Source organism: Mesitornis unicolor, unplaced genomic scaffold (genome assembly GCF_000695765.1).
Source record: "Mesitornis unicolor isolate BGI_N332 unplaced genomic scaffold, ASM69576v1 scaffold25961, whole genome shotgun sequence".
Classification (NCBI taxonomy): domain Eukaryota; kingdom Metazoa; phylum Chordata; class Aves; order Mesitornithiformes; family Mesitornithidae; genus Mesitornis; species Mesitornis unicolor.
The window spans coordinates 23,418-36,654 of NW_010162161.1; the positions used below are offsets into that span (position 1 = coordinate 23,418).

A 13,237-nucleotide genomic window follows, 5' to 3' on the forward strand; every position below is an offset into this window, starting at 1 on the left:
CATGTTTGTTCTTTCAACTCTATACTACATTTATTTTCTATCACAAGTCTTTGGTCCCTGCTGTAAATCTGTCCAATACTCTATCTCTCTGATATAGGCAAAAATCTTTCTAGAGGTATTTTTTAAACCCTGCTGTGAAACATGAAGGCCCTAACATTAAAGCTGTCAGACTCTCAAGCAAAAAAAAAAAAAAAAAAAAAAACAGAAGAGTGCTCACAGATGCCTAGCCAAAATCCAAACCTAGTCCACATACACAAATACACAAAAGAGGAAGAAGGTTGCCCTGTTTGTATTATGGAAGAAACCTCTGCCTTCTCAAAAAGAAGCACCATTTTGTGTGGTGTAACACCCGATAGAGAAAGGCACCAGGCATGCACTGTAATCACAAAAGGACCTTGATTTTAAAAGCCCTCAGTACCCCTAGCTGGGCCAGGTTTTCCAAAGCTTTCAGCAGAGCAGAGCCGGCCTACTCAATTAGGCCCAGCAAGCCACACTTGGCACCGTGCCTAAAAATAGCGAGTATCACTGGTGGTTAAAATCTCAGCCAGCCAAACTTTTATACAAGGGTGTTTGTTAAAAAAGCTCATTTCTTCTCTAGCTAGCTTGCTCTTTGGGAAAATCCACCTCACCTGTTCCCTTATAGTCCCTTTTCTGCACTGTCAGAATAAGACACCAAATAAAAATGTGTGGCAATTTGCTAACACAACTTCACCATGCTTGATATTGATATTAGTGATGAATCTTTAATCAGTTATTATGATATGGACAAGGAAATCAGCAATGTGCGTGCTAACGCCCATGGCACCCGCAGGTGATGCCCAGCCTCTCTGTCCTGCTGCCACTGCAGGAAAGTCTCAGAGGAGGACATGGGGTGATGCCCTTCACTGGGGTCCCATGGGTGGAAAGCTAGAGTAGTGAGATGGTTGGACCCATAGGACAGCACAAAAGCATACTTATAAAAACACCAACTGTAAACCCCATCTCCATAAAACAGAAAAAGGGAATGGAACAAAAGAGAAGACTACAGCGGAGGTAGAAATTCAATTCACCAAATAGGGAACGAAGTCATGTATCTGAAGAAAACTGCAGACATCAGCCATGCCTTGTATTCGGGCTTTCCCCTTGGCTGCCCCAGGAACAAGAGGCACATAGAAGATTACTGACTGAGGACCGCCAGTCCTTTCACTGCTGGTGCACCTGGCCAAGGAGCTGGATCTGCCAGGCCATTAAGGTGATGCACATTTCCCCTCTCAGGCTGCTGCAGGGATGAGTTCAGCTTGGCTATCTTAGCACTATGCTTGGGTGTCTTCAAATACCCTCGCCTTGGAGAGATAACACAATGATGTCTCTAGTTAGAATTTGATTTTAGGTGTAGCTCTACAGAAAGGAAGACACTGAGCTGTCCAGAAGCACATACAGGGCATGCTCGATCTCAAAAACGCTCTTACCTGCCCTACTTCTTCCCTCTTTCCTCAGACTCCCAAAGGAAGTAATTTACTGATGACTCTTTCCAAAACTGCCAGAGAAGAGCAGGGAAGTGTTAAACACACAAATAAGGATTTGTAGGGCTAGAGCTTTATCTGAGACTGTACTAGTCTTGCCAGATGGATCCATAATTAAATCATTTGCACAACAAATAAAACAAGTGAAGGTCGATAAGGTTTTAGGTAACTACTTATTCACAGAAAAAGTTAATGAGATGTTTTGGCTAAAATGCTAAATGATACTCCTGTAACACTATTCCAGAATCTAAATTTAGACTTGATTGTTACAATGCCAAAGATGCTGCAGATGGTTAGGGGACCCTGTCGTATTGTTTTATCATTATGTATTAAAACATTTTTAAAATTGCATCAACAATCGAATTTAGCCAGTTTCTATATAACTCTGCCTCTGCTTGGTTTTGATTCACACTGAGCAGAACCTTATTCTACAAGTAATCAGAATGACTGGCTTTTACAGGCTTGGGGACGAGTGGCTGGAAAGCCACCAGGCAGAAAAGGACTTGGGAGTGTTGGTGGACAGCAGGATGACCATGAGCCAGCAATGTGCCCTTGCGGCCAAGAAGGCCAATGGCATCCTGGGGCGTATCAGAAGGGCTGTGGTGAGTAGGTGGAGAGAGGTTCTCCTTCCCCTCTACTCTGCCCTGGTGAGACCACATCTGGAATATAGTGTTCAGTTCTGGGCCCCTCAGTTCAAGAAGGACAGGGAATTGCTTGAAAGAGTCCAGCACAGAGCCACAAAGATGATGGAGGGAGTGGAGCATCTCCCTTATGAGGAGCAGCTGAGGGAGCTGGGTCTCTTTAGCTTGGAGAAGAGGAGACTGAGGGATGACCTCATTCATGTTTATAAATTTGTAAAGAGCGAGTGTCAGGAGGAAGGAGCCAGGCTCTTCCTGGGGCAACAGGAGCAAGCTGGAGCACAGGAGGTTCAACCTGAACATAAGGAAAAACTTCTTTACTGTGAGAGTGACAGAGCACTGGACCAGGCTGCCCAGAGAAGTTGTGGAGTCTCCTTCCCTGGAGCCATTTAAGACCTGCCTGGATGCTTTCCTGTGTGACCTAGTCTAGGTGATCGTGCTCTGGCAGGGGGGTTGGACTGGATGATCTTTCGAGGTCCCTTCCAACTCCTAATATTCTGCAATTCTGTGATATTGAATAATCTTTTGTATTTTCTGTTATGGCAGAAGGCTTTGAAATTGTATTCACAGAGATTTAACTTAAGAACAAACTTTAACTAGTCTTAGCTATGTATTGGTGAAGAATCTTTTTTTACATTAGGATAATAAGTTTTAAATCTTCCACTTTAACATGGTATTTGAATTTATTTGAAAGCACACAACTTATTAGCTTCCCTGAGGACCAGATATGAATTTCTCTTGGTGCCAGTGCAAGTCAATATGCCCCAGATATGGTTGACTCTGTAACAGCAGTAAATGAATGGGCCTCATTGTGTGAAGTGGAGAAGTGGCAGAGTTCTTGTTCCCATCCCTAGCTCCCTGATGGGACAAAATCTGAAGAGGTCCAGAACAATGACTGTCAATAACAAATGCATTTTCCAGGAACAGAGGGGAAAAAGATGAGTGTTCTCCAATGCACAATGCCTACCCATCACTGCTCACAACACCTTGTGCAAATGCCGCCCACCACGACTGGAAACGCCCGTGTTTTCTCATAGCTGATGAGAAGCTTACGTTGTGTTTCAATACTATAACTTGCTTGAGGTAGAGTTCAACCATCACTTACTTAACAAACTCATCTCTTTGACCTGCAGGTTTCAGTCTGTCCTATTTCATGGGACAGATTTGAATGGGTTATAAAAGGAGGAAGAATTTAGCCTCAGAAAGTGGGATCTCTGAAATCACCACTATGACAATTTCAGGATGGTAGAGTCAAATTAAAAACTGTTCAACCTCAAGTAAATCTGATCTTAAAACACAGAGAATAATGAAGGCAAAACCTAGCACCTACCCACTTCAGCCAAAGTCTTGATACATGACTCCACTGAAGCTTTCTGCGTTGGGTTTGGCCAGGTACAGTTGTAAATTCTAAAAGCAGACTGCAGCAGCTGAATAAAAACCGGCTGGTGTGTCTGAAAATGAAAAGATAAACATGGAATTTTATCCTTTCAAATCTCCTCACAACCGCCCTAGGGCTTGACACAACACAAAGGGTTTTTAGCTTGTAGACTTAAGTTACAACTCCATTAAATTTGCTTTGCTTTTCAGGACAGGAGGGAACAGAAATCAATGCTGCATGCCTAAAAAAACCAAAACATGCAATTTTCCCTCAAATTGCCACTAATATGAAGCAAATACAGTACAGACCAGAAGGATGGAGGAGTATTCCCAGTTCTCAGGTGTGTGTCCCTTTTGTCATAGGACAAAGCATTTTTCTCGCACAAATACAAAGATAGACCTTGATTCTGCCAAAGATACCCCCTCCAATGAATTCACAAAAGACAGATGTAAATCTGACCATACTGAGCTGTCTGCTGGTTCAGAGCTGTAAGGGGTAAAAATTAAGAGTAAGGGATTTAAAGAGGAATTAAGCTGGTAGCCAGTGGCATGAGAGAGGATAGAGAAATTAAAGGAGGATATAAAGACACAGCATTCCTATCTTACTAACAGAAGGTATCTCATTGATTGTCTGAACTACATATTTGTCAGTCCCTCTTTTCCTTACCTGGAGGCTGGTGCTGTTATCTGAAAACGGTGAATTGAAGAAGCCACTCACAATGTTCATTACAGGCTCAGTGACATATTTCTCCAGAGATATGTCTGCATGTTTACGATCCGTGGTTGTGTTACAAACCTGCAGGGAAGAAGGAAGAAACAATGAGATTTAGTTCTTTTAAATAAGCAAGCTTTATTGTGTTGTACTTATTGCAACACATGCAATATTTTTTCTTAGTACAAAAATTAATTACTTTTATACAAAATCTATCAGAGGTAACCATCCTAGAGTATGAACCATATTTGTGATAGCTTATCTTTCTCCTTGTAGGTCCACATTGTCTTTTGTATTCCCCTTCTCTTCTGAACCAGCTCTTTCTGGTTGGCTGTCTATTCTTTCCCACACCATGACAAAAGATCCCCCTAAAACAGCACACGGCATGCCACTTACACATTCAGACAGATTCAAGAAGAAAATGGGCCTTTCCTCCCACTGTGGGGCTGGTTGGAAGAGGCTTTAGAGACAGATGAGACATAAACACATTAGATTAGAAAGATTTCAGGTAATGTTTAACTTCTCTTTACAATCAATCACCATAAATGGGTGGTGAAGGTGACGCTCATTTGCAGGAAAAATGTTTAAAAAGAGGGAAAGAAAGGGAATAGTGTAGTCAATACCAACAGCCTTTAGGATTGCAAACTGTAAGGCAGACAGCATTACTTAGGAAAGCCACATGGGGAAAATACAAAAGACAAGCTAGAAACAATGAAAGAAGAGAATGGATGGTACTGGGACAACTATGGAGCACAGAAGGATGATTAAATGGTGGAAGGGTCTGTACAAAAGATTCTTGAAGACACCCTTTGGTACAAAACTAAAAGTCTGTTACTGCATAAAGATGTCACACTTAAAGAAAGGAAAAAATACTGGGGTGGATTGCATCCTTCAGTAATCCTTTTCTTCCTTTTCAACATTTGTGAACATCTATACAGAATCATTTTGACTTTGTATATGTCAGTGGAAACAGTACTAAAAGGAGTCTACAGAGAGCCAAACACGGTGAGAAAGGCAAGACACTCCTACTACCTCTTCAAGAGCCTTTAAATAAGCAGTTCTAGTCATGTTTAACAAGAAGTGAAAGGCAAAGCTGTTTTCTCTTTCTCCTGTGCAAGCCACAGTATACTGTAATGTTCTAGGGAATCTATGTGAGAGTGGAGTTTATTTTCTTTATAGAATCTTGGGGTAGCCATCTGAGTGTATAACACACAATCATGAACCTATGCGGTACATACTTACCATTACACTGCCTTATGGATGGGGAACTGAAGACCAGAGAAGCTGAGTGAATTGCTTAAGGTCACAGAAAAAAGTCAGTGACAGAAGCAGAAAGATGATCCACAGCACCTGAATCTCACACAGGGCAAACATGCTCTCTAATTGCACACTGCCGCTGTCACACCCAGGCACTACAAGACAGCAATCGTACCAGCAGCATTTTAAGGAGAGTTACTGACATGGCATCCAAAAGCTCCCATGTCCAGGGGAAGATGCTCATAGGAACACAAAAGCATTTTGAGTATAACACACAAGCACTGTCATATGGTAGGCAGAGGAATAACCAAAGATAACTTCAGATCTACAGAAATGAGGCATCTTGAAGAGCTTTGTTTGTCTGCTTTTCTCAAATGTGTCAGATAAGTCACACCCCCACATAGTGCATTTTTTATCACCTCAGGAATAGAAAGACTTTGGTCAAAGAAGCAACAGTGGCTAAACTGAAATAGCAAACTCTTCAGCCTTTCAGTTTTGGGAAAAGTATGTCACCACCACCACCCCAAGCCCTCGTGGAGGTAACAAATATTCAGTTAATAATCCAAACTTTGTCTTATAAAAAATAATAATAGAACTAAAAGCCCCTTGAAGTTCTTCTGCTTTTAATTAATTCGCATGCCAATTTTGGCTGGAACCAGTAGCTCTGAGGCTCAGCACTCGTGATCCCAATGGGAAAACAGGGAGCTGTGTGGTGCTAGCACAGTGAATTCAGAAATAGCCAAAACTAAATTGTAACACGCTTTTAATCATTCCCCTTCGCTTGTCTAAAAAGCAGAGCCATATGTGGGGATGCTATTCTGCTCCAACACCGGTCTGAAAAATTCCAAGTGCAGAAGGAATTCAGAAATCCTCTCATTTGTTCTTATTCCTCTGCCCTTTGGGGACTGAAAAACGTTTCCCCATGGAAGAAAAAACCTGAATTGCATGAAATGGAGATGAAGATTGAGAAAGCAGTGTTTAAAAACCCCTTAAGAGGCTTTGGGACCGAAACTCAAATGAATAACACTTCAAAAATTCTGCGGAAAAAGCCAGGATGACTTTACAGCTGTCAAATCCTGGCTCTTGCTTTAATCCTGCTCAGACTGCAGCTGCTGACTTAGAGGCTGGGCCACACACAGGAAAGGGAAGCCTTTCCCTCAGCAGCACCCACTTTGCTTAGTGCAATGCTTCAAGTCATACACGGGAGAAAAAGTAGGTTGACAGAAACTGTAGAAACTGGGTGTCTTTGAAAGCGCGACCGCTTTTGGCAAACTGAATCTATACATGAATCCGCCTCATGTCTGCTTTGCAATGTATCACATTGTTGAAAGAGAATGACAGCTGGGGACTAAATATTTCCTTCCTGAATCCAGAAACAGATAAAAAAAAAAATCAGTTACCCTTTTTTTTTATGAAAAGGGAAAGAATCCAACCTGAGGATAACACTCTCCATCTTTCACCTTAGCGCTCTCTAATAACAGATTCACTCAAAGCTCACAAACTCGCCCACTGACAGGCATTTGTAGCAACTAAAAGAGAAGCATTTCCCCTTCCCCCACGCAAAAGCATCCCTTTTAGCTCGCTGGAACACAGAGGGGATCAAAGGGCTCTTTTTCTAAATGCTTTGAAAGTTATTGTAACATCTTTCATGAGGCTGACAGCATTCTAACTGTCCTGATAGCTACACAACGCTGATGTATTTATAACACACGGGCTCTGCGTGGGCCCCAGGAAACCAAACCTGAACAAATATACTCAATAACCTGGAAGATATGGTTACCCACAGGGACCTGGCCCAAGAGCAGGCCAGGCCAGAGCACTTCTGACATGTTCTTTTAGTTCTTTTAGCCATTAACCAGGAAATTAAAAGGACTGATTAGGCACCTGCCCTGAGAGCTTTGCAGGAGAGCAAAATAAACTTGCATTTTGCCGTTTGGTGCCAACAGCACATGCACACAAAATACAGCATTAATAATACACTCACTCTTCACCTCTGAAGACCTGGAGCCTGATTTCTCTTATGAGAAGGGTATGTGAAAACAAGCTTAGTGGTCACTAGCATCAGGACAAGTCTACATCATTTGGTACAGTGCAGTTTGTCTCCAGGCTCATGAAAGGAACTGTGGGCAGAGCTCTCTTTCTACCTGTCTGCTTCTAGCCCAAGGGCAAAGAAAATTGGTCACGTTCAAGGGCTAGGGAGGGTAGTCTGTCTGGAGGAGCAGGACCAGGACACATGAGGAAAACACAACCCAGAAAGGGGATTAAACAGAAGAAAATATTTCTTGAGGTAAAAACAGTGATGGTTAAAATCAGAATCCACCTCCAAAGAGGTTTCTCATCTTAATTTTCAAATGAGTTTGGTTTGTCCAGAAGGGCTTTCACTGTACAACATGACCACAAAGACAAGACAAACTGCAGGAAAACAGAGTTTGTAAAAGTCTCTTTACTGCTGAAAATAGCTACCACCAAAAAAAAGAGAACACAAACATCCATCTTAACCAGTTCCCAGGAAAAAAAACTCCCAACTGTAAGTTCTCTGTTTCACAGAGAAACGAACAGGTCCCAGTACCTATCATACAGCACAAGTATTTGCACTCCTCCTTTTGGCCATAATCCATGGTATTTTCTCCCAGTAGGTTTCAAATAAGTTATTTATTTTAGCATTCTCATGAACAGACTGGTTGCCTAAGACTTGGATGGGCATACATTCTGCTGGATCAAACACTGGCTGGATGGCCAAGCCCAGAGAGTGGTGGTGAATGGAGTTAAATCCAGTTGGTGGCCAGTCACCTGGTGTCCCCCAAGGGCTCAGTGTTGGGGCCACTCCTGTTTAATATCTTTAGCAATGACCTGTATAAGGAGACTGAGTGCTCCTTCAGTAAGTTTGCAGACAACACCAAGTTAGGTGGGAGTGTTGATCTGCTTGAGGGGTAGGAAGGCTCTTCAGAGGGACCTGGACAGACTGGATCAATGGGTTGAGGCCAACTGTATGAGCTTCAACAGGGCCAAGTGCTGAGACCTGCACTTGGGTCACAGCAACCCCATGCAGTGCTACAGGCCTGGGGAAGAGTAGCTGGAAACCTGCCTGGCAGAAAGGGACCTGGGGATGTTGGTCAACAGCTGGCTGAACATGAGCCAGCAGTGTGCACAGGTGGCCAAGAAGGCCAATGGCACCCTGGCCTGCATCAGGAATAGCGTGGCCAGTAGGACTGGAGAAGTAATTGTCCCACTGTACTTGGCACTGGTGAGGACGTACCTTTAGTACTGTGTTCAGTTTTGGGCACAGCAGTGTAAGAAACACATTGAGGTGCTGGAGAGGGTCCAGAGAAGGGCAATAAATCTGGTGAAGTCTTGAGAATAAGTCTTATGAGTAGTGGCTGAGGGAGCTGGGATTGTTTAGTCTGAAGAAAAGGAAACTGACAGCAGACCTTATCGCTCTCTACAACTGCCTGAAAGGAGGTTGTAAAGAGGTGAGCTTGGGTCTCTTCTAACAAGTTACAACCAGCAGGACAAGAGGAAATGGTGTTAAGTTACACCAGGGAAGGTTTAGCTTAGACATTAGGAAAAACTTATACACTGAAAGGGTTATGAAAGACTGGAACAGGCTGTCCAGGGAGGTGGTGGAATCTCCATCCTTGGATGTATTTAAAAGTTGTCTAGATATGGTGCTCAGGGACATGGCTTAGAAGTGGACATGGTAGAGTTAGGTAACAGTTGGACTTGATGATCTTAAAGGTCTTTTCCAATCATAACGATTCTATGCTTCTGTGATTTTGTGCACAGTATTACTTTGGGGGAAATGCCCACTGCAGGACTGAATTGAGATTGTTTTACCTCTATATCTTCAATTTCAACAAAATTAAGAACTCAAGGAGTGAGAACTTAAGGGCTATAAAATGTAATGGACTGGGAAAAGATAAGCATGCACTATGACAGCATACTCTATAACCTGTCAAAAATACTATCCAGCATCAAGGATCAAATATGGTCCACCAGCCACCAAAAACCCGTAGTTCTACTTCTTGAACACAAAGAGCAACTTCACTAATTGGTATTAATATCAGGCTCTTACAAGACACATTATCTGCTAGAAAAGAATATGTAATGTAAGCTATAATCATTATGTCACTCTAGCTTCCCCTCATAGCTCTACTACTGTATTTTATCATACCAGAAGTCATAAGATTTCCCTTGTTTTCTGTCTCCAAAATACCAGGGAATGAAAGCTTAATTCAACTGACTTGAAATTTAATTCAACAGGTAATGACACCATGAAGCTCACTGGGGTCCACAGGAATTGAACGCCTGCAGTACTAACTGTGCCCCATCACCTTGCAGCCTATAGTTTATATATGAATTAGTATTCTGAAAGAAAATAGTTCTACACTTGTCTTTCACATCGGTGGTGAGAATGTAGTGACAGTAGAATAAAAGATAAAAACAGGCCAAAGTGAGATTAAAGAAGGAACATGAGCCAAAGATCTTCTTGATCCCTGATCCTCACTGTACTAACAGAGTAAAACAAGATTACAAATGTGGATTTTCTTTTTTAGTCACCACCATCATGACATGCAACACATGCTCCCAGAAGGCGTACACAGACTCTCAACCCTGTACATGCATCCAATTTATTTTGCTGGAGGAAAAGAGAAAGGAACATGGGTTCCCAGATTCCCTTTTAGAAAGGGAAGACTGCTAGTAATTAGCAGGTTAAATGATGATAAATAAAATAGAAATAGAAATAAATAAAATAGAAGTTACATTTTTAAAAAAACCCCACCACCTATTCTATTGTCAACATTGAATAAAAATAGTTAATAAAGGAAGTTCACCAAAAAAAGGTTTTGCCAGTTCAGTTGCCACCCATGAATATACTGTAATATTTAACATCTCATGAAGCTTACCCTTGCCATATCAACTAGGAAGTTCTCAAATAACTTCCAGATATGGTTACTGGCATAGATTTCTTTCATTTCCACTTCAGTGTCCACGTAACAGTGATTAACAAAATTAACATAGGCAATTTTCACCTGCAGGAACAGCAAAAACACAAACAATAACACATGTGCACATCATAAAAATGGATATCCAGTGCCTGAAATGTATTTACTAAATATAAACATACACAGATACACTGAAAATTTCTTGTCATGGTCAAAGGAGAGGAGATAGTTGCATATGTTTAATGCAGTCAGGACAAAACTCATGCCAGACTTTTAAGTTTCATTTGTTTGGGCTTTAAAAAAAGCATCTGTTGAAATTAATGTTAGAAGGAACTTTTGAGCAAAGCAAAGGATTTTTCTTTTTAAGAGAATAATCAGTTGATCACAAGGGGACTTTTTCACAGCATGAAGTGAGTTTTTACGCCTGCGGGTCCCAGTTCTGTTGGTACGAGCCACATTTTTCCACCAGAGAGCCTGCAGAAATCTCTCTAACCAATACATGGGACCAGAGCAAGCTCTTTGCAAAGACTGTGAAAAGATTTCTTTTGACCACCTCAGGTTTGGTGCAAACAAACATTCCCCTTCTGATCAGTGTGAGGTATCACAGTCCTACTGAAGCACGATGGTAGTAGCTGCAGAATTGGGCCTCGATGTGCAGTGAATAAAAACTTTTGCTGGACTGCAACAGATTTTAATAAAACAAGACTTCACCCAAAACTCCCACTGACTTCAGCATGGCCAGAATTTTACCCATTATTTCCAACAAATTCAGGCAGCAGCAAAGCACTGGCTTGACAAGCCACTCAGCTGAGTCTTCACATCTACAGCCAGGAGTCATCAGAGCGTTAAACTCTGATAGTGGCTGGACAAACCCAGGAAAACAAAAACCAAGGTGTCTGCCCAAAAAAGCTGACAATCAGAGTGCAGCATAAGAGACAAAGATATTTCTGTTTAAGAAAATACTGGCTTATCCTTTTTCATTTATTCACCTTAACAAAGAGCACGTGTTTCCAGGCTGTTTTCTGTGCAATTATTCAACCTGTCCAGATATTATAAACAGCAAAACATTTTCTGAGTTTCTAAAAATGGTAAGTCGGCTGCCTCATTCAGTGAATCTTACCTCAGGTATGCAGTCATCGTGGGTCACTACTCTCACTATATCATCCAGTGGCAGCAGTGAATTGCACTTGATCTCCGTGTATACATTCTTCCCTTCTGTACAAGCCGCGAGCAATTCCACCAGAGTGACGTGATACGCTAGGGCTCCGCTCTCGTCTGCTCGATCTCGCTCTGAACACATCATTTGGAGTAGGACTGGAAATGATGCTCTGTCATTGTAGAATATCAGCACATCTTCACCACCATTTATCAGCTGAAAAAGATACCACAGAGTTTTAAGTGCACTGCACTGCAGTCATATTCTTAATTATTTTGTTCTACTTTTAAGTATGCAATGACTGTCTAGCTATTGAAAGTGCTAAAAAAAAAAAAAAATTAGCCTGATGTGGCTTACCTAAATGTACATGTCAAAACAATATCCAAGGCAAACTTCTGCTCTTATCTACATATGTGCAAATCTGGAATAACTCACCAAGGAGTGAGCTAATGAAGGTGAATTTGAAGTTTAATTTCTGTGTAGCTCTGTGTTTACCTAAGACAGTATGCCATCTTTATTATTCCCACCATCTCAATGTTTGTTTGAAGTTAATTAATTACCCTAACCTCCTGTTGTGAGGCCAGGATGCATTATTACCCTTGTTTTATAAATAGAGTCTTGAGGTGCAGAGAGATTAAATCTTCTGTGCTACCTCACACAAAAAGCCTGTAGCTCACCCACAATTTAACCAACCTCTTCCACAAACCCTGCTCAGCATGAGAAACAATGTTTTTGTTTGTTCTTCTCAACACCGCAAACAATTCTTCCCAACCCATGCCAATTTGGCAGGTGGGTCTTGACATTGTCAGTGTCATGCCAGCCCTTCCATTTAACAGAGGACTGGTGTATGTGATAAATATTTGATTTTGCTGCAAGTGCATTGCTCATTTCAAGAGGATCCAGAGCAGAGGTGGATGCTGGGAGCTCCATCTCAGCAGATCTCACAGAAAAGTTTTGTTTTAACGCTGTGTTGAACCCACTCATGGACTGAACATTCCTCCTGCCAGTGCTGCTCTGCGAGCTTGTGTGGAGCTGGGGCAGGACAGTAGTCCTCTCCATCACTTTCCTTTTAGGCAAGATGCACTCCCAATGCAGATGAAAATAAGCTCCCAGAAACTCTTCCTCGTACAGAATACACCTTGGCAGTGCAAAGGCTGTACGTCTTTTGTAAATAAGGCATTTGACATATCCAAGTCTATACGTGACATGAAATCCTAGGTTACTGAATTCAAGGGTAAAAATAAAGGTTGGTGGAGCTGTTGAGAAATGGGAAAGCAGCAAGAACAGGAATGAAAATCAGTCTCCCAGAGGAATTGAAAAGTATGAAAAGGCAAGAAACATTTCATTACATTTTCCAGGGTTTCAACATTACAAATTTTGAATTTACAACTTTTCTGATTGTGTTTTCTTTGTTTCTTGCTTATTTTTCCTTTGACAATTCTATGGAGTAAATTGTAAATTCAGTGTTTCCTGTAATTCCTATTTCTCATTTATCTTTTGGTTTTTATAAAGTTTCATGACCTTTCAAAATAGACATTTTCTGGACAATCCACAGGACAGGAAAGAAGTTTTTATATGGACAAATTCTTGGTAGGGAGGAAGGAGAGAGAGTACAAGGACTCAGACATCATTAATGTCGTTAATTGCACTCA

At 41.6% G+C, this 13,237-nt stretch overlaps 1 protein-coding gene across 1 annotated transcript in view; it reads right to left on the reverse strand.

Moving 5' to 3' along the window:
- The window catches only part of ITPR2 (inositol 1,4,5-trisphosphate receptor, type 2), a gene marked incomplete at both ends in the record, with an annotated part of 112,632 nt that overhangs the window by 9,816 nt on the left and 89,579 nt on the right, over positions 1-13,237 (reverse strand). The window contains 4 exons of the mRNA XM_010193547.1: positions 3,471-3,591; positions 4,185-4,313; positions 10,391-10,516; positions 11,550-11,801. Coding sequence (XP_010191849.1) covers positions 3,471-3,591; positions 4,185-4,313; positions 10,391-10,516; positions 11,550-11,801 — 628 coding nt within the window. The remainder of the gene's footprint in view (positions 1-3,470; positions 3,592-4,184; positions 4,314-10,390; positions 10,517-11,549; positions 11,802-13,237) is intronic.